We start from the raw sequence: 21,891 nt of genomic DNA on the forward strand, positions 1-21,891 counted from the left end.
CACGGAAGTGAGTTGTCCTCCATTTGCCACAGCTCATACTGAGAAAGCTTCTCGGTCTTATTGAGAGAGAGGGACGCTGATGTGAGCCTGGGGCCTTTCCTCTGAGTGGCCGAGTGGCAGGGGTGGACTGCTGAGCCCTGCAGACTTCGATGCTCAGGGTTTGCCAGACGGCCTGGAAGTTGTGGACCCCTCCCTGCCTTTCTCCTCAAAGACTGTAAATGTCCACAGACATCTGTGGGATTATTAGCTGGGGAAAGTACCAGGACTCCTGAGAGTTAAGAGTGTCTGCACCTGCCTCCTTACACCAAGAGGTCTGGTCAGCATGTTCTTCTTCCATGTGAGTCTGGGTGAAATTGCTTCGGGTCCGTCGATGCCAGTGATGCAATTATGCTACAGAGTCAGGACTCGGTGGCTGTGGTTCAGCCACCCAACTTTTTAAGTAAGTTGTGTTTGCATTCCCCTGTCTGCTATTAATATTGCTCTTTTAATAATGTTTCAGTTTTGAAAGCAGAAGAAAATCATAATTCTGCAGCAGTCACGAACGTTTCAATAAACAAATTATTAGGCCAAACTCAATTATATTTGGCCAACTAAGTTGGCGTTCTCCTTGTCTGCGTTTACCAGAACCCATTCCCTGCCTGACTAAACCTTTCTCCTTGTGTTGTGTCTGTGCCACGGGGTTGAAGAAAGCAAACGCACCTGCCTTGTGGGGTAAGCAAGCACCCCACAAGCCCAGACTTCCCAGAGCTGCCTGGGCCCCTGCGTGCCTCCTGGGCCCCCTGCTGCTTCTCCTCAGTCCTGCCCCACAGTCTTGGCCCAGGAGTGTGCAGGCCCTTGTTGACTGGCATGGCTGTTTTGAATAATCTATTTCAGAGAATTTGATAAAAATAGTGCTTAAACCAATGTATATATACATTTTTTTTTTTTTTAAGTGAAAGACACAGGTGAGTAAATTGTGATACTCAGAAACAGGCTCCCGGTTCTGCCAGATGGGTATTAACAGAACTGAACTCCCACTTTCTCCATTAGTACGTAAACAATTTATTTAGTAAGATAAAATGCTTTTTACATGATGAGCATCTACTGAATGCGTGTTGTTTCTGTTAGAATTCCGATGGTGCGCATAGCCTGCTCAACCCTCATGTCTGCAGATTCCCTCCTCCGTCATCTTTTCCGTCCTCCCTGTCCCCAGTGTGCTCCAGAAAATGGCTCCCTCTGCTTCCCAGGTGACTTCCGGAGCCTGCCGCCCTGGGGGCGGGGAGGATGGAGGGTTCTGGGGAGGGGGACAGTACTCCCATCGGGTGTCTGTGTCCTGCTTTGGTGCGCTGGTGACATCCTGTGCGCACACCTGTGGGCATTTCCTGGGGCAGTAGCTGGCAGCGGGGCCAGGCATCTCTGCCGTGGCAGCGGAGTAGAGGGCGTGCTTCTCAGCAAGCAGTGGCCTGCGGTTCCCGCCCCTCTGCATCCACTGCCTTGATTTTATCATACTCTCGGTCACGGCGGGCAGCCGTGGCATTGCGGTGGGGAGGAGGAGCTAGAAAGGCAGCGAGAAAATCGGTGGACGTCCGGAATGACGTGGGTGATTTGGCTCGTAAAGGTGGAGCCGGGGCTGGGCCGGACGCTGCCAGCATTGGAAGACCAATGTGATTTTGCCCGCAAGCTGAGATCTTCCACTCCTAAGGATAGAAGACTTCTCCTTCTGTGTGTTCAGTACAGTGATTCTCATGTTGGGTTGGGGGCAGTTGGCAAATCTGTGCTGTTAGTTCATATCAGAAGCAGCTGCAAGGTGTTTTGTTTTGTTTTATTCAAATCACACATTTCTTCACCCTGAGATTCTAGATTCTAGATTCTACCCTAGAATGGGGATGAGAGAAGAGATATTTTTTTCTTCTCCCCCTTCCCTTCTCCCCAAGAGAATCGCTAGAGGGACACCACAGTATGTGTGTGTGCTGGGGCGGATGAAGGTGGAGAATCACTGCCTACTGGCTTGTCTGTCGACTGTTTATATATGCTGTAGAGGGTGTTCAAGAATAAGCTGATTTCTTGGGGTGTCTGGGTGGCTCAGCTGTTTAAGCATCCAACTCTTGTTGTGGGCACAGGTCATGATCTCAGGGTCGTGGGATCAAGTCCCACATCGGGCTCTGTGCTGACAGCATGGAGCCTGCTTGGGATTCTCTGTCTCCCTCTCTCTCTGCCCCTCCCCCCTCAAAATAAATAAATAAACTTAAAAAAAAAAAAAGGAATAAGCTAATTTCCAACATTAGCCAAAATGGCATGTGCCTTTTCCATGTGAACCAAACCAAAATAACAACCGAAATACTTACTTACCTGCATGCTATGGACAATTTAGTTTACCAAGTTAGTCACAAAAGATAAAATCACTACATGAAAAGTATTCAGCCTCTAACTGGTGTTTTCATTTATGGTGAATATTATTCACCGGCTGTTGTTAAACATTAACTATAACACATATATCCTGAGGGAATGAAATAGTGACTCGCAAAAGTTTTGGAATTGTGGCATCTCATTGTTATCCGTAAATAGTTTATGTGTTGGACACGTGTTTTTAATTACTTAATTGATTTATTTTTAATGTTTATTTATTTTTGAGACAGAGACAGAGTGAGAGCGGGGGAGGGGCAGAGAGCCAGGGAGACACAGAATCCGAAACAGGCTCCAGGCTCCGAGCTGTCAGCACAGAGCCCAACATGGGGCTTGAACTCATGAACCGTGAGCTCATGACCTGAGCCCCAGTCAGATGCTTAACCGACTGAGCCACCCAGGCACCCCACATGTGTTTTTAATTTAAAACAAGAACAAAACAACACTTGAACTTTACACAATCCCTTTTATGATAACTCTGGACGTGAGCGTGTCCCAGAGCCAGACCCAGGAGTTGCTGCCACTCAGCTCAACAGGTCATTTATTTGTTGAGATTGACTATCTTGTTACTTTTTATTCCTAAATCGTAGGTCCATTTCATCTACCCAGACTATTCTCCTGCCTCTCCCTGCCCCCGCCAAATGCCTTTTAAATCCCTGCAGGTGAATTCCATCTAAACTTTGTCTGGCTTACAAAAATTGGGGGTGTTTCATGCTTCAGTCAGTGTACTCGGAGTGGGTGTCCCTCTTGTGATGGCAGAAGCATGCCCATACAATGCCCAAGACGCTGGCTTAGGCCTCTGCCGACAACCCTGAGCTCTCACAAAGCGTTGAAGGTTTGGCCCGCATACCGTCAAGAAGCCAACATCCCCATCCTGAGTACAGGCCAGGCCTAAGGTTAGCAGTAAGACCAGCATTTCATTGCTTCATTTTCCTATTAAGCTCTGGGTTGCTGATGGAAGCAAAATTCCAATGTATTGACACACTACCACATTGTTAACACGATAGGGAGGATTTGATTATGGGAGAACAAGTCCAAAAACGGTAAATTGACAAAAAAAAAAAAAAAATCCGAGGCCTTCCCTCTCCAGGCAGCTTTTGCGGTTGCATTCCTTTATTTGATGTGGTCCCTCCTTCTCGTGTGCCAAACGGTGCAGTGTGTAAAAGTGATGATGTTGCAGAAAAGGGCAAGGGAGGGGCCAGGAGGAGATAGGGAGTGAGCTGTTTAGTAACAAGAGAAAGAAAGCAGAGCTTAGGGATCAAAGACAGAAATACCTGTTTCTCCAAGCAGGAAGAAGAAAGAAACGTGGGATTCCTTGCCCTGTACTTGGGTCCAGACTGAGCCCGCTGTCAGCTGGCACCTCTCGGGCCAACCCAGAGCAGGAGACAGGGAGGCCACAAGCTGCCTGTAGGTGAGAAGAACGGCACAAGTCCGAGCTGAGTGCCGGGGGTTACCAAGGGCAGCAGCGTTAGCCGGGGAGGGCCCCAGGGAAGAGGGGTGGAGAACAAAGGCTGCCTTCCATCATCAGATTATGGGACTGAACACGTTTTAACACCAGCCAACCTTGGAGGCAAGTCCTAAGACAAGCATTGGAATCTAAATGAGGAAAATGTTTCCATGCAAGAACAGGATTTTATTTATTTACAATTTTCAGGCTGGGCAGCTTTTCTAATTGTACGGTTTGTGACTACCCAAAGTGACATTTTCTGAGTTTTAAAATTATCTCTTTTTGCGCTGTGAAAAGAGCATATATGATTCATCTTAATATTTCTGAGGATCAGTCACCAACTAACAGCTAGTATTTTGGGTGGGAGGAAGGCTTTTGTAGGCAGCTTTTTCACCTAGCATAGATGTAGAAAGCACCAGAATATGCCTCAAGCTTCATTTGAGATCATATAAATAGCTCTCTTGCACAGTGTTCCAATCCAGTGTCATTATGAAACTCCCACAGCGCACGAGTTGCTGCTTAACGTCCACCTCACCCTCGCCTGAGAAAGACTAATGCTTGTGGTTTCCCTGCTGGTCGAATATGGTTTGTAAGAGGTTTGACCAAAGGGGCTTCTTTTCAATTTTGCTAACCTGATCCAGGTCTCTTTGGCTCTATTTCTTCTTGGATAGATATACTTCTCCTCAGCACCCCTAGAACTGTCAAATGACCTAGGATCCTAGATCAAGAGTCCGCAAACTACAGCCTACTTTGTCTGGCTCGTGAGCTAAGAAAGATGGTTTACATTTCTAAAATGGCTAGAGAAGCACTTAAAGAATAATATTTTGTACTTTGTAAAAATGGTATGAAATCCACATTTCAGTGGCTCTGAATAATTTCGTTGGAGCACAGCTGCGTCATTCGTTTACAAATTGTCAACGGCTGCTTTCGTGCCGTGGCGTCAGAGTTGAGTAGTTGCAACAGAGATGTTATGGACACAGAGCCGACACCATTTACTGCCTGACCCTTTACTGACCAAGTTTGGCGACCCGTGTCCCGGACCCTTGAAACCTTCCTTTTCATAATGATTATTTCAGAAAATATGTATACGTTTTACTGACTTTTAATGTCCATTTTGGAAATTTGACTCCTGTATCTTTCCCTACATTCATTTGACTTTAATACCACAGATATTTATTGAGTGCCTACTAGGAACTTGGCACTATTCTTTGTTTCTGGTGTAACAGCAGGGACCAAAACAGACCAAAACAGACAGAAGTCCCCATTCTAGTGAAGGGTGGTGGGGGGAGACGGTAAACAGATACAGTATGTAGAACGTTTTATGGACATATAGGTCATAGAGCAGGTAAAATAAAGACGAGGAGATACCCGGGCTGGAGGTGGCTTGTTTTAAATAGGTTGTTCCAGAAGCCTTACTAAGAAGGTGATATCTGAGTAAGACCTGAAGCGGGTGAGGAAGCAGGCCCTGCAGACGGCTGGGAAGAGTGTTCCAGGCAGAGAAAAGACCAGAAGGACTGGCCATGTGTCCGAGGCAGAAACACTGAGGTAGGAGCAGCCCCGGCTTACCCATGGGGGCAGGAATCCAGATGAGAAGGTACGGGAGATTGGACAAGGCTGACTGAATGTGGAATGTGAGGGAGAAGAGTCAAGGATGACTGGGGAGCCAGTAGGCTGGAGCTGCCATTGGCTGCAAAGGGCTGAGGGCAGGAGCAGGAGGTTTGCAGGCAGGGTTTGCTTGTGCGGGTTGAGTTGGAAGTGCCCTTGAGACATCCAGGCAGAGGCATGGAGTAAGCGGTCGGCTGAGTCCCTAGTTGAGGAAAGGTCTGGGCTAGAGTATAAATTTGGAAGTTGTCAGTGTAAAAGAGTTACGTTAAGCAATGAGGTTCATTATCCAACCTCAGACGTTTCCTTATCTCCAGGACATCTCTCACTCTGTGACTAAACAGAACTTCTTTTCTAACCTCTAATTTTCTTTCCTGCCCAGGTCACCACTGGCATGCACCAGGATCTACTCTTGTCTCTTCTTACCTCCTCCAGACAGATGCCCTTTCAGCAGTAGCTGAAGTATGAAATACGCTTTTCTCATAGGGGCAGAAGCTGTTCGCTGTGGTCCAGGCCCCACGGTCTGCTGTCTGCACAGTCCCTGGCCTTTGATCTTGTGCTTTGCCTTCTTGTAAAGTAGAATCTCTGTCCTTACTTCCGGCCCAGTCCTGATTTCACTGCTCCTCTGCCTTGCCTTCTGGTTACCTGCAGGTAACTACACTGCCTTTTGTCCATGTGTAAACTCAGTGCTAATCACCCTTTTCTAGTTGTTTCCAGAAACATATTCTACTTCCACGCTAAGCCTTAAAGTCCTTGAGAGCATGTCTAGGTTTTCTTCACCTTCTTGTCCGCGGTGCCTTTCAAATTGTCAGTGACCTAATGCACCAGGGATGGGGTGCAAGTTTGCTTTTCCTGCACCTTCCACATTCTCAGTCCCAGTTGTGCATCCTCAGCATCATGTACAGAGCAGTGGTGTGAGGACCGCCTGCACCTACATCCGTTAGAGAATCTTAAAATGCAGATTCCAAGGTCTCATCTCAGACCTGCTGAACCTAATAAATCAGCTTCTCTGGGGTGATGCCTGGGTATCTGAGTTTTTAACAGGCTCCCCAGATTATTCTCACACAATCATGACAACTACTAGTGCAGAGAAAAGATCGCGATCCCATTTTCACGGTTTCCAGCTTTAAGACCTTGAGCAAGTCCCCCATCTCAAGTCGTAGTCTTCTTATGTCTATAATGGGTATAACAACACTTGCTACCTACTTTGTAAGGCTGTTGTAAAAAAAAAAAAAAAATGAGCACTTTGGAAACAAATTGTAAAGTGTTATGTTCTGGCACCCTGGCTAATCTCATCTTCTGGTATCTCTGCTTGATTTTGTGTGGGCAAGCCCAGCTGCAGCTTCTACAGATTAGCTATTTGAGCACAGAGACCAGTAATGTGCACATGAAGTTGCCTAATGCTGTTTATGTGCCTGAGCCTTTAGTGACTAACAGTAAACAGGAATCAGGTGGATACCCTTCTCTGCCCTGGCCAGGCAGAGGCATTGTTCCCCCCTCGTTCTCTGTGTCTGCCATTGACCATCATTAAAACCAGCGTGCCATGAGGGAGTTGTAAAAATGCTTGTGGGTTTAGTCGAGGGTATAGTCGAGGGTAACTGTGGTGTGCGCTGATGTTTTACTAGCTTTATTGATGTATACTTGACAAAATTGTAAGATATTCAAAGCATACAGTGTCACGATGTGATACACGTAGGTATTGAACTTTTCGCAGTAAATATGTTATAAAAGTACGCCATAGGAAGAGGAACCTCTGCCTGTGTAATAGCAGAGCGGTAAAGCCATTCAGTGGAACCTCAGGGTTGTAAATTTATAACAAACTCATAGTCACTTTACACATTCCTGATGACTGGTCTTTGAAAACAGTTCCATTTCTTAAAGAGGTTGTGGTGGAGTCAACTGCAGATACGCGGCGAGGGATCAAAAGGCAAGAGGGAGAAAGCTTTTCTTTTGCCCGGTCTGTTCATGTCTCGTGTGGCCAGGCATCACTGTAAGTAGTTCAGACCAAATCTTAATACAACATCTGCCGAGTCCGTTGTTGTTTTGGGGGATTTACTTTAAATGCTTTTCCACATGCTAACAGAATCCTGATGGTGGACAGCTGTTAAGATTACCGTCCCTTGAAGGCTTTTTTAAAGATGTTAACAAACTTAAAAAACACATTTCTGAACAAAAACTTGGTTAGCTTTCATGTCGTGAGACATGTTCTGTCTGCAATCACCATATTCCATCTTTTGTATTTTTGTAAGCGTGAAGTCTCTTGGCTTGCATGCCACCTCCTATCTGCTGAAACTGCCCATCGTGTCCTCCGGCCCTCAGAGTGCTTCTGGATTTCCTGGGGCTCGCTTGCCTACAGTGAGAAAGGCCTTAATTGCTTCTTCAGGTACCTAAAGCAGTTGAATAAATGTTCCTGGAAGCAGCCTCAGTGGCTCAGTCAACCCAGGCATCTGCCTGAACCACCCAAGCCAGAAAGAGCCCGATAAAGCTGATACACGTGGAACCGATACCCGGTCTGCAGACAGGGATTCAGAAATCACAGAAGTGATAACCTGAGGGTGGGGTAGATTTAGGTCAGAGACGCCTGGATTTAGTTGACTCTGCCATTTACTATATATGTGACCTTGGAGAGGTTCCGGAACTTCTCTGAGCTCCAGCCTTCCCGTCTGTAAAATGGGATAACGCTTCTGGCGCAGCTTGGTGTGAAGCAGAGTTGATGTCATATAGGAGGGCACTGAGTATAGTGCCTGACACCTACCGCTTCTCAGATGGACCTATTATTCCCTCTTCATCCTGTGGAAAATTCACTCACTGTACCAACGAAATCCGTCATATTTTAAACTCTTCGTGTATACGGTGCCCAAGCAAGGAACCACTGATTCAAATTGTCCATATAGTATGTCTTCACATTCTTAAGTTACTCTAGTTAATAATTCTGTAACCTTCTAAATAATTTTACTTAACAATTTCAGCTTCTTTTTAGACTTTTCCTCCAGAGGAACATTTTCTAAGTATTCAGTCATATTTGTCATTGTCTCAGAACATTTCCATTTTCGTATGTCCCTCCAAAAATGGGAAACAAGAAATGGAATACAGTACTCTAATAAAGACCTGATTTATGCTGAATAGAAACATTGGGTTAGTCACAAATGTAGTGTGGCCAGCCCTCCATCGGTGCTCAGTGAACCCTTCATCCAGTTTGACTCCCCATGTTTTCTTCTACTTGTAAACTTGTCTCTGTGATCTCTTTATTTTCTCCTCTTATACTTGCTGAGATTTTTTTTTTTTTGAATTATACCCTGATTTTGTTTAACTGAGGTATCCAGAGATTCTTGAGACGGCTCAGAGTTGAATCTATGAAATGAGACAAGAACTAACAATAGCACTAGAAAATGCTTTGGTAGGAAAAAAGAAAATCCCGTTGGGAACAACAAACAAACAAATAAACCAGGGTCTCTCCTTAATGTACTATTTGTGTGCTTGTGGGTTTTCAGAAGCTATATGTGACTGTTTTTCTCTATCCTGCAAGTTAACTTGTTGTGACATATGATATCTTAAGAACAAGTGAGACGGCACAGTGATGAGTTTCATGGATCCAAGCTTTTTTGAGGATAATTTCAGCCACTTACACCGCTGTTTCAGGACATAGGAGGGTGAGAGTTTCAAATTTCTCACACCTCTTTCTATGAAAGAATTTCTGATGAAAAAGGACGTAGACTTTGGAACCAAGAAGACTGAAGCTCGCTCGCCTGGGTAACCTTGGAAAGATACTTAGACCCTAAGACCCTTGGTTTCCCCTTCTGTAAATTGGACTCATTAGGTCCACTTGGCTGGGTTGTTATGAGGTTTAGAGATAGTGAAGTGCCTGGTAGGGTGCCTGGCAAAAGTGGATACTCAATAAATACCAGTGACTTCTGTTTTGCTGTAATGGCCCTCCTGGCGGGCCACCAGGAAACATACTCTGGCATTATAGAGTGCTCCAGATTCTTGAGGTTCCCTGGCATCCCTCTACCGTGAAGGGAATTAGCAGTGGTGCCCTAATCACATATCCAGAATGGGAAACTAAAGTCCTTAAACACAGTTAGGCATACAGTTAGTGTTTGTTGAATTGAATTGAAGGCTCACCTTTCCTTAGGATGTCTCTTAGCCTTGGGGCTTAGTGGCAGCTTGTGTCCGTCTGACATCCTGGAAGTTCCCCATGTCAGTGCTTGACCCTCCAACACTCCCCAGAATCATATTGTGGAGGAGGCAATGTCCTCTCCCTCGGAATCCCATCCAAAGGCAAAAGCTGGATGATAACGCTGAGCCAAGTGTCTCTGAAGGGCCTTGACATAACCCTTGACCACAGCATGCTCCAAGAGGAGGCGGTTTAGAATGAAGTCTCTCTTGGAGTGCTTGGTGCTATTTTAATATTAACGTGATTGTGATTGTTATTTCTCCCTTGAGAGAGATGGGTCTTTTTGGGAGGAGTGTTACCCCACTGCACTGATGGGAGCATTGAGTAGAGCCAAGCAGAACAAACTTGGCAGAAGCAAGAATTATAATTGAAAACCACTGGCCCTTCTTGCTTTCTCCAGTGCCAAGTCATGCTTTGCTCGGGCCAGTAAGGTAAAACGCCACCTGGAGAGGAAGAGTTACTGTTCCATAATGGGTTAAAATCAAACCCCATTGTCCCAAGTCAGGCCTTCAGACAGGCTGACTCCCTGCATTTTTCCATGTCAAAATGCTCAAAAGTATTTCCTTTGTGTTGTTGCACTGTAGCCAAGTCAAGTCTTCAGTATTAGAAGTGCTCTGAGTATTTGCAGACAGAGCCAGGTTCGCAAAGGGCTCTCTTGGCTGTATTTGCATGGAAAACCATTGTATCAATACATTTAACACAGACAGTTCTTGTATTTGACTTTTACATCCAGTGAAACGGACCTGGAAATGCTTTTCTGGCTACCTTTTGGTTTGTTCAACTCCATTGTTGGACAGATTTCTCAGACTCTGGTCTTGTCCTTCTAATTTGTATCCACAGATTCAGTTTCAGTTCTAAGAATTACCAGCTAATTTCATGGCGCATTTCAGTCAATAAAGAGATAGATGGTATTTTCTCATCAGAACAGCCTCTTCACCTCTTTCTCCTCCTAATTTCAACCTGAGATGCCCCCCTGGTAGTTGATTTTCCATCACTTTGTACCCCGCTTCCTCACCTCACCGGTCTGAAGATCAGAAGAATCAACAGCAGTGGTCCCCTCCACCCCCTTCTCACCCTGTCCTCAGCCCCTTCCCGCCGCTAAGCCAACCGGTCCAGCCCTGCCTTCTCCAGCCAGACCTGCATTCCTGGGAAGAGCTCTGTGAGCCCTGGAATCTGCACAGGCTGAGCCTTCTGTTGTACGTGCTCAACCCAGTAGTTTTTGATTCATGAATATTAAATAATTAGACATCACAAGGCCTTACCTCCATCTTGCACCTTTTAAAAACATAATAGCTTTTTTATTTCATGGCACTTGACTTTGTTTATTGAGCATGATCAGGGCAGCATTCAGGCTATAGCAAACCTGTTAAATATTTACCCACGAGGCGGATATTTATACATGAATCAGCAGCACTTATCAGTGTGTGACGCTGGAAGTCAGGTTCAGTACGCTCACAAGCTAAGGAACTCCCGAGTTAAAGAAAGGGTGCAGTAAGTGCCATTTTAAAAATAAACTCTCACTTAAAGCAATCCTTCGTAGTATCGGAAGCACTTCACTCACTGAGGCTCACCCTGTGCAGCCAACTCGGTCACCCACAGTGAGACATGGCAGAGAGGTTGGCTCCTCGCATCTGAGATCCAGTGAATCTGGTTGTTTGGTGGTTGGGGTGGGAGAGACTGAAGTATGAACGAAATCGACAGGAATGCTTGCTCAGCTGCTGTGTGGAGGAACGTCAGGAGAGATGGTGGGCTGTACAACACAGTGCCTGCTTCAGGGGAAGTCGGAGTGCTTCTGGAAGCCCTACAGCATCCCTGGAATCCTGGTCCCACTCACTGGTAGCCAGACCCACTGTTTCTTCCCGTCCCTGCAGCCCTTTCAAGAGTAAAAGCCGCCTGCTCTCAGGGAGGCATGGAATTCAGCAGTAACAGCCTGGACTCTGGCAGTAGGCAGGCCTGAGCTCAGATCTTGACTTTATCATTTTCTGGCTGTGTGAATGAACCCAAGGAAATTTCTTCTGCTCTCTGAGCCTCAGTTTCTTCACCTGTAAAATTACACTGATAATTGTCACCTCATTGAATTGTGGGGAGGATTAAGTTCGATCATGAGAAAGCACCTAGCAACAAGTGTTAGTTCCCGATGATCACAGAAGCAGAGTGGAGAGAGACGGGCCTGGCGGCCAAGCAGACGGCCTTTGGATTTCTCCACACCTCTGCTTCTTTCCATCATCACAGGTAATTTTGGTTTAATGGCTGTATTTCAGAAGCAGAGAGAGTCTCAAGTTTAGAGGATTACCCACAGACTATTTTCATTTTTTGTATTCAATTTAATGAATGATTAAGAACTTATCCTGTAATATTTTATACAGGTCAAACCCCACTATAATCAATTCCAGGAAACTGTCCAAATTATTTTTTGGAATTTTATCATGCCAAAGATTGTTCCCCTAAGCAATGAGAAGCTGGACCTTGGTATTTTCTGTGTTACACAGATATTTCCCCCAGTAACTACAGGATATAAATATTGGATTTGTTACTCGTGCTACAGAATTTTCTTCTGGATCAGTTTCCATTCTAATGGAACCAGTGGAACCTTCCGGTTTGAAGTGTGCCCTCTGTGTACATTTGCATACAAAAGAGGGGACAAAAAGCCTTCTTCCAGTTCACCAGAAGTCATAGGAATTTTCCTAGCCTTCTTCAGAGTTTAGAGTAAATCTAAGCCAGTGTCTGCTCTGAGAGTAGCAAACGGAAATGATGTTCTTGCTGATTCTGTGCAGTTGCAGGCTGTAGATGATTCATTAATGTCATACTTAGTCAAATGCTGTCTCATAATTTTCTCAGTTGTCAGAGTTGTTGTGCTTTTTAGGTATCATCTGAATAGAAAAAAGTCAACAGCAAATATTTCCACAGATGTTGACTTCCTCATATCACCTGGGGTTTTATTTGTGTGTTGGGACGTTTTCATTCCATAAATAAATAAACAAAATATTCATTCCTACCAGAAAAATTAATTTCAGAAATCTGTAGTCAATAGGGAGACAGGCTGGGTCTGGAACCCTTTCAGTAGTTCTATGTATTGTTCTCTGTATCGCAAACCCTCGGCTAAGTCTTTCTGCTCTAAACTATTTAGGAATGATTTTCTAGACTGTTATTGTGAAGCACTTTGCTTCCGTTTACTGCCTTGTAACTGTGGGGACTTGGTTAACGAATTATCACAGCATTAACAGATCTTAGGGGTCTTTTTACACCCCATCATATTACAGAGATGGTTCAAGGGGCTTACAGCAGAAAACCTACACATTAAGCTAAAATTCAAATAAGAAAAACAAATTAGGACCAAAGGAAACTGAGAGAGGAAAGAAGATAAAATCAAGATTGGATGATTGCGAGAGGCGCCTGCTTGGGTGGCTCAGTCGGTTAAGTGTCCAATTTCAACTCAGGTCATGATCTCAGTTCGTGAGTTCGATCCCCGCATCGGGCTCTGCACTCACAGCTCAGAACCTGGAGCCTGCCTTGGATTCTGTGTGTATCTCTCTCTCTCTGCCCCTGCCCCACTCGCACTCTGTTTCACTCTCTCTCTCAAAAATAAATAAACATTAAAAAAATAAAATAAAAACAGTTTAAAAGAATGAGATACGAACTGTATACTGCTCAGGACCTGGAAACTATTTCTGGATCGGTGTTGTGTCGTAGTGCTTGGTTTGGTGATTTTTGACTGTACCTTCTTGTTTAGATGGATTGGATGTCAGTGTTGACTTGGACTAGTTACAAACTTCCCACCCATATTGGTCCAGAGACACAGGACCGGGCGGCATGGTGTTCCAGAAGGTGTTTAATTAGTTGCCGCCGTTTAAAACTTGAGATGTTAAATATTCTGGATTTCTGGCTTCACGTGAAAAATTGAGCTCCTATAAGACCGGGCCTGTGTTCCCACGTGGCAGAGATCAGCTGAAGAGAAGAGGTGGAGGGCCCTTTCCACTGGGCAGAAACTCCAGTTCTCTGTGCTCGTTTCCATCACCTACCTGGGCCGGGTAGATCCTGGAGTCTGTAGCCCCTGTCCTAGACCACCTGCCTCACACTAAACATGAGGACGCTAAAGCCCAAGGAGGCTTCCCAGGGCCCCCAAGCTGGTGAGGGCAGAACTGGTCCCTCTGGTACACTGTTGGGAGCGCTGCAGCAACTCAGTTCGGTTCAATTCAGGGGATTAAGGAATGACTTCTGACTTCTCTTTGCCTGGCACGTAACGAAGGGGATGAAAAAAATGTGTTTCCATACTAGGTCCAAGCCATTACTATTGGTAGGACATTTACCCCTGCCAATCAGAATGTGCTAATTTGTACTCTTATGTGACAGAATCATTCGTTGTTATTCATCGGTAACACGAACACGCTGAATTAACAAAGTGGATTAAAATAAATCTAATCATAGAGTGAAGCCCATATTCCCGTTGTCATCATTCCAAGCGGTTCGTGGGCAGACCTTGGTAAGAGAAGCCAAGTCTGTGAGGGTACCACTTCTACCTTGTTGGAGCCCTAAGACAAGTGTCCCTTGTCCTCTTGTCCTTTCAGTGCGCTTGGAGGCTCCTCAGCTCTTCATATCCCAGCTTTCCCAGGAGGAGGATGTCTCATTGATTATGTGCCTCAAGTATGCCACCTGCTCACCAACAAGGTAAAAGCAAGTCTCCTGACCCTCCCCTCGCCCCTTGTAAGGCTCCTCTCTCCAGCGTGGCACCTACACGACGTTGTATGCAGGCGCCAGCTTCTTCACCCCATCTTAGAGTCAGTCGGCCTTTCTTACTGTGAATTACAGCTCATCCGTTTCTCTCCCTAGTTCTTCGCCCTCCTTCCTTTTCTAAGGATTCTGACCTCCTGCTCCAGCCTTCTCTTCATCTTTTAAACTTCTGTCTCCTTCTTCTGAAATTTCCTTTGTGTCCTGAGTTTTTGCTAGATCGTTCACCTTTGAACTCCTCCATTTCCCAGTTATCTGATGCATGCATGCATGGCTTTGCGGGGGGGGGGGGGGGGGGGGGGGTGTTGCCACTGGCTAGCATCAAGGTAATTCACTAGAGCTGCCTTCAGCTCTTTCTGTTTTTCTGTACCTCACTTTTTAGTAGTGAGTTCCTGATTGTTCGTGTCCTGTCCAGGAGCAGTTTGCCAGAGCCCCGCTCCTCAGGGCGAGATCTCCAGGTCAGCCGGTCCGATAACCCAGCACATCAGATTATCGAAAGCTTTCCCTGAGCTGCATTTATGAGCCATTACACTGCCAAGTAGCTGAGTTTACGTTAATGGCTATTGTTAGATACTTTTAAAAAAGCATAAGAATATGCTCGTTCATGTCCAGCCAGTGCATTTAGCTAAATACTGGACGTGTTAATCCACAGGCAATACTGATTTACTCTCTTCTTCTACATGGACTGACTCAGTTCACTTAACTTCAAAAGTACTGTTTTCTATGCCCCTATTGACTTGTTCACATAGGCTTGGAAAATAAATCTTTTGTTTGTCTCTTTCTTTCAAAAGATGGCTCATCTCTATATAGAAAATATTTTAAAAGTACAATAATATTTCAGAGTCTTCAGTATTAGTTTTTAAATGTCAGAGAACCTAAAATCTGGCGACTCTGCAGTCTGTGGGCTTGGCACAGATTCCAGGGCATCTAACTCTCGTGAAGTGGACGCTTCTCATTGGACCAAATTCCCCCAGCCACTGCCCTCCTTGAGGACTGATCGGAGGATAGAATTCTTATTTACATTGTGGGACTTTACACTGCCTTCAAATCTGTGTCCCAGTATTTTAGAGAAACATGCAAATTTGGTCTTCCAGAATTGAGAAGAAAAGCCTTTTTTTAAAGCTCTCCAATTGAGATTAATTTCTAGTCATACATTTTTCTCCAAAAAATTGTATTACCATTTTCCCAGAAATACAAGAATCGGTTTGTTTTTCTTATCTGGTTCCCTTTCATTAATTTTACTTGTCTTTTAAAATTGATGTTCTTATGCTTGCTACAAACGAGGACAGTATGGGCTGCTTTTAGAAACAATCTCTTCAAATGAATTTCCATAATTACATGGGAATCTATCTTTATAGCCAGTTTTGTTGTGGGTTTCTGTTAAAATGGTTTTCTGTTTTTAAAATCAAGTACACAGAACTGTTTTCATCCCCTTTTTAAACAAAGCCACTTAAGCAAACTTATCATCTGTTTTTCTTTTCCCAAAATAACATTTCTGATCCTGCATTAAGCCTGCAAAGTAAGCACTGTTTTTATAAATTGACATAAACCCCTATTATATAAATAGAATTGTTTTACTTTTAAAGGGTACAAAATGGCTATCACTACCAATTGTGTCAAGGTTATTTCAAGCACTTTATCTCGAGCTTTTGTTAGCCATGGAAACTCATTGTGGCTATAGCCAATAAAAACAATTTGGGGGGCCGCTTCCCCCCGCCCCGCCCCATTTCTTTGAGCCGTTGTGAGGACATTATAAGGAATGAATTTTTGTGTTAGTAGCTGATGGGTAAATGACTAACTTTCAGATGCCCAGCTTAATAAGTTCACAATTTTTTAAAAAATAAAAACGGTCATTTGGTGATAATAAGGAAATCTGAAAAGGCAAAATAAAATCTATTGTAACACTCCTTCTTCTGAATACTAGGAATTTGAAAAGAAAGAATTAAGCATTATCCTGCCTTTTCAATAGGAGTCGTAATTCAGGATAAAATAGCCCCCATTAGATGTGAGGAAACTCTTCTTTACAGAGAATTCCAGATGGTAAGTACACAAGGAGGGTTAGAATTTTTAAAAATCACCACTTTTCGGCTCCTAATGAAAAATCTGATTCAGACAAGGATCTCCAACAGGTCGAAACCGTGAGGTAAAAGATCGAGAGGGGACTAGGTCTTCTCATGCCTCGAGAGGTATACCCAGGGGTCACTGCCAGCGGCAGCAAAGGGGGAACCTCCCTTTACGATGGATTAGTCCTGCTGTCATCCTGCTGTCGTCACCTAAATCAGTGATCAAGCCCACCATCACTTATGGAGTTGTTTTGCCAAAAATATTTAACCTGAATCTAGTCTAGACACATTATTTTTTAAGTTTATTTATTTTGAGAGAGAGGGAGGGAGGGAGAGAGAGAATGCACAGGCACATGTGATTAGGGAAGGGGCAGAGAGAGAGGGAGCAAGAGAATCCCAAGCAGACCTCATGCTGTCAGTGCAGAGCCCTACACGGGGCTCAGTCTCATGGCCCTGAGATCATGACCTGAGCCAAAATCAAGAGTTGGACGCTTAGCCAACTGAGCCACCCAGGCACCCCCAATCTAGTCACACCTTTAGTCTAACTTCCAATTAATAGGAAATACAGGGAGTAGAGGACAAATACAGGGAGTAAGGAAACAATCAGAGAGTCTAGAATGCAGAACATTCTATAAGACAACTAGCCCAATCTCTTTGAAAAGTCAGAATCATATATGTGCATGCAGGCATGGACACATGCACACACGGTCCTACTAATCTACATTAATAGACTTTCTAGATTAAATGCCTGATCCTTGAGTATGCCCTGTCTTTTAAAAGAACATTTTGGGGACAATTGGGATATTTTGAAAACGCCCGGGGCACTAGATGAAGTCAGAAAATGGCTGATAATTTGTTGGGTACGATCATAACATTGTGGCTATGTAGGAAAATATCTTATTTTTTGGAGGTACATGCCCAAGTATCTAGGGAGAAACTTCCATGGTGTCTCTAAGTTCCTTTGAAATGTTTCAGCAAGATTGACTGATAGCTTGTTAGGGAGGTAGATGGCTGGATGAAGCAACCAGACAAAATACTCATAGTTGTTGAATACAGGTGGCAGGAATATGGGCATTCATTTAACCATTCTTTCTACTCCCTGAATCTTCGAAATGCTTTGTAAAATAGCATTTGAAAACTCCCTATTCCTCAGCTTTGGGTTCCTGTTTCAGGTGCAGTATGTGATTCAAGGATACCACAAAAGAAGGGAGTATATCGCTGCCTTCCTCAGTCACTTCGGCACGTAAGTTCCTCTGTGCTTAAACCATGTACCAGCAATGTCCTCCCGTCCTGATGGCCCTAACGCGAGAGCTTGATTGAGAAAATAGCAGCTTGCTCTTGTACGGAATAGCTTTTCAGTGCCACTTTGATTCTTTTTGGTATGTTGCTTAAGCTAAAGCTCCCAGGAAGACATTTTTTAGGATTTTGCTACGTATCAGAATCGCGTTATTGATTGTGGAGCAGAATTTGGATCAGCCTCACGACTAACCCCAAGCCCAGCAGTAACGAGGGCAGCGAGGCCTGCTTGTTCTTGAGCTCTCTGCAGTGTGCACAGCACACACCTCCAGCTGCTCCCTGGAGTTGTGAGGGAGGGAGCCACGTGGGCATTATTGGCACGTTTGACTGAAGAAAGCCCTGGACCTTTGAGAAGTCTTGTGACCTGCCCGGAAGAGACAGGGCCAGGGCGGGAACCCTGGTTCTCGGGACTCAGGCAGGCTTTCCTCAGGGAGGAAAGCCGGCGTTAGACAATGCAAAAGCAGCGACTCACACTCGGGATTAGGGGTTGGCAGAAGGCACAGAGAGGGGAAAGCAGGCGTGGGGCTGGGGAGTGCGTCTCCTCCTGCTGCCGCCCCTGTGGCTGGCCCCCTCCTTCAGGTTGCCGGTGGCCTGATGTTCTGCAGCTCTGTTTTCCTAAATGGCGTCTGAGGCCTGGTTGAGCTTCTGCCCAGGGCTTAGCTCAAGGGCAGAGGGACCGTGTTTTCCCCACAGTCTTCTTCAAAAGATGGAACGCTCTACCCATTCAGGGGGGCTGAGCACTAAGGGTGTTAGCGATCTGCTTATAGCCCACCTTGTTCCAGAGAAGGTTTATAAAGATAGAAAGATATATATAGTCACACAAAGTTAAGATTTTAAACAAGGAAGTGAAGAAATTGGGACCAAAAAAATTGGGACTAGGCAGGAGCGGGCAAAACAAAGAATAAGGTTGGCCATTCCCAGGGATATAATTTTATAAACTGTAGCATAATTATAGGCAAAATTTCTGACTCCTCAAAACAATTTTAAGAAATTTTCTCATTATACATAGTGGAATTTTTTATGCCTCCAAAATAGAACTGTCAATATCTAAACAGTGTGACTGTCTCTCACATAAGCCTTTAATACTCAACGATTTTTTTTCAGCTTTACTTATGAACATTTTGAAAAAGTTCTTATTATACAAACAGTGGTTAGTAAATGGCACCATTGGACTTCTAATTTTTGAGGAAATTATCTTCAGAATATAGAATGAAAAATGAAGGAGCTAACACAGTAACCTCCCAAGTAGGGGGCACACACCCCACCTCACTCATAACCATTCGCGCCCAAGAAAAATCGGAAAATTCGCATTTACATCTTTTTTGAAAATCTCTTTTTTAATATACATTTTGTGTATGTTTTATTATGCATATAATACAGTAATATAGTAGTACTTGTATACAACTACTAAATCCTGGGCAAATACTATTCTATTACTGTACTGTATGCATAATGGAAAGGATTCTGTGCTTGTTTTTACGTACAGCATGGCGGATCTAAAAAGCTTAGATAGCGGTGTTTAACATGTTGAGTTGATTAGAAATTCACGAAAAGAAATATAAACTGGTGACTAAAATTATTGACCTAAGTCATCTGAATGATGTGCCAACAGTCTTTGAGCAAATCACTCAGTCTTTAGTGTCCTAATTCCCTTTGCCCTTATGATGAGTTCACCCTTCCTACTGAAACTGGCAGGCCATTGGTATCGACAGTCTGATTGGCCTGACTCAGCCAGGGAGATAGCACACACCACAGAGAAGATTATGCCTGTCCTCTGTGTGGCTAGTATTGTCACCTTATGGTCACGTCTCCCAAGCACTCAGCTCTTGAGGGGAACGGGGGAGGCTAGCCTATCAGGATTCTGGCCAGGCCCTTAGCAGTCGGGGGCTGTTCTCCTTGACACCCGTCCTGTGCATCTCCCACCTGAACCAGTGTCCACCCAGCTAACGTGGCTACTTTGTCTTGAGCCCGGTGGGGAGGACAGGGGACACAAGTGAAAGGGTTCCAAGTACTTTGGAAGAAACTAACATAGACTCCCAGACTTAGTAACGTTGTCACTGCTCATTGCTTTTTAGTGCCTGAGTGAAAGTGGGTCTTAATCACCATCCAGACAGCAGTGTCCCTGTTGACCTGATTGCTTAATTTGTCCTTTTACTCATAACCAGCATTTGCGTAGCATTGTATGGTCTATCTTACTTGTTTTTCACGACCCTGTAACGAAGCTCGAAAATATTGTTCTATTTGTCTTACAGATGAGGAAATTGAGGCTCCAAAGGTTAAGTGATTTGCCTGGAGTCGTGATAGGTAGTAAATGGCAAAGCTGTAACATAAATGTAGATGCTGCCATTCCAAATCCCACGTCCTTTCTGTGGTAACACTCACCTTAAATGCCTCTTGGATTCAGTCACCGTGACTCTAGGAATCTATTCTTTACATCTCTTTTCTGCCTTGTTTTTATGAGGGTTTCTTCTTTGTGTGTGTGTTCTTATCACCCAGAGGTGTCGTGGAATATGATGCAGAAGGCTTTACAAAACTCACTCTGCTGCTGATGTGGAAAGATTTCTGTTTTCTTGTACACAGTGAGTATACTTTTGCTATGAGCACGTCAGCCTACATTCATTTGCATGTACATCCATGTACTAAACCGTATGTAATAATGGCTGTGAAAACCTTTAGTGCCCTGCTGTGATCCCTTTTACTTTAGTATATTTACCGCGTGGTCTTAAAGAGAAAATATCTCTAGACCAGTGGTTCTCAACCACGTATAATTTGCCCCTCGGCAGATGTTTGGCGGTGTCCGTAGACATTTTTGATTGTCACGATTGAGCAGGAGGGGAGTGGGGATGGTGGTTGTTGCTACTGGCATTTCGTGGGTAGAGAGCTGGGAGGTTGCCTAAACATCCTACAATGCACAGAACAGCACTCCAACAACAACAAAATCATTTGGGTATAAACTGTCAATAGTGCTGAGTTTGAGAAACCCGGAGTTTAAGAACTCAGGGTTCCAGATTCCTATTTCAAAGCATCTTTCCAGCATGAGGTTCCAAAACTTTCAGGATTATTCAAAACATACTTGTTTTGGTCATGTGGTTATCATCCTTGTTAAGGGAAAAGACTACATCTTTGATAACACATAATAGATATGTAAAAGGTGAGACAAGTTGGAATGTATCCCCGGTGTCACTTTTCATTTTTATTCCACAGATAGCCATATTTAAATGCTTATTGTGTTACATTAATCAGCGAGTCAGTAAACTTTGGTCCACCTTTCTCCTGATGGATAATTTGAAGTCTCTCTCATTTATTTTTGGTTATATAAAAATTATTAACCCATGGTGCCAGGTTTGCTCTGCAAAATGCCCAGTCTTTAAGCCGAAGACACGTAGTTCCAGCTCTCACAAATCAAATTACAGAAAAGCAGCGGGCTTGGCTTGACTTCATTCAGTGGATAAAACTACCGTAGACCTTAATAAACTATTCCAGGAAGAGGAGCCTTGGCCCTATTTAACCAGGCCATCAGACAGTATAAAGCCATTGACTTGGGGATTTTTGTTTCCCCAGCAGACGGACATTCTTGGTTGCGATTTGCTTAGACTAAAAAAATAGTTTTTAAATTCCTTTGTCTTACCCACTTCACACCAACAGACAGTAAGAGACAGAGACAGAAAGCCTCGAATACCATGGTATAATCTGCATAGAGATAACTGAGCCTTGGCTCTGATTTTGAGGTGTTTCCCAATGATAAACACCTCGTCATGAAGTGCTTCACATTGGGCTTCTACTCTATAGCTAGTCCTGCATTGGGATCATCTCTTTAAATGCACCTGAGGAATGCAAGCATATCGCAGTGTATTCATTCTATGCACAGATAAAAAGAGATTTTAATCTTGGGTGTTCCTCCAACTAGTTACATGATGTTCAGATCACTGGGACGAGCCTCCCTCTGCTTTCTTTCCTCATATGTACCCTGGGGATCTGGTTGTTAAGTCCTGTGGAGACATTCGCATATGGAGCTTAACCCGTAATACAGGGCGAGGTGGAAGAGGAAGCCTCACAGTCAAGGCCTCCTGGCAATCTCCTCTCTGCTGGTCATCTTACGTGGCCCTACTGGTTCTTCCAGCCACCACTTTTGATTCTCACCTTATGTGTTGCCGTTTTGTTTTTTTCATTCTGAGTCCTAATTCCCTTGTGAGATCCCATTT

At 44.3% G+C, this 21,891-nt stretch overlaps 1 protein-coding gene across 4 annotated transcripts in view; it reads left to right on the forward strand.

Annotated features, from left to right (window-relative positions):
- Positions 1 to 21,891, forward strand: part of BABAM2 (BRISC and BRCA1 A complex member 2) — a 403,301-nt gene that overhangs the window by 301,928 nt on the left and 79,482 nt on the right. For all 4 annotated transcript variants that reach the window (XM_086700261.1, XM_086700263.1, XM_086700262.1 and 1 more), the window contains exons 8-10: positions 14,171 to 14,270; positions 17,566 to 17,636; positions 20,186 to 20,268. In XM_086700261.1, the coding sequence (XP_086556387.1) occupies positions 14,171 to 14,270; positions 17,566 to 17,636; positions 20,186 to 20,268 (254 nt within the window). The remainder of the gene's footprint in view (positions 1 to 14,170; positions 14,271 to 17,565; positions 17,637 to 20,185; positions 20,269 to 21,891) is intronic.

Source organism: Puma concolor, chromosome A3, assembly GCF_028749965.1.
Source record: "Puma concolor isolate L17-30 chromosome A3, mPumCon1.1.hap2, whole genome shotgun sequence".
Taxonomy (NCBI): Eukaryota; Metazoa; Chordata; class Mammalia; order Carnivora; family Felidae; genus Puma; species Puma concolor.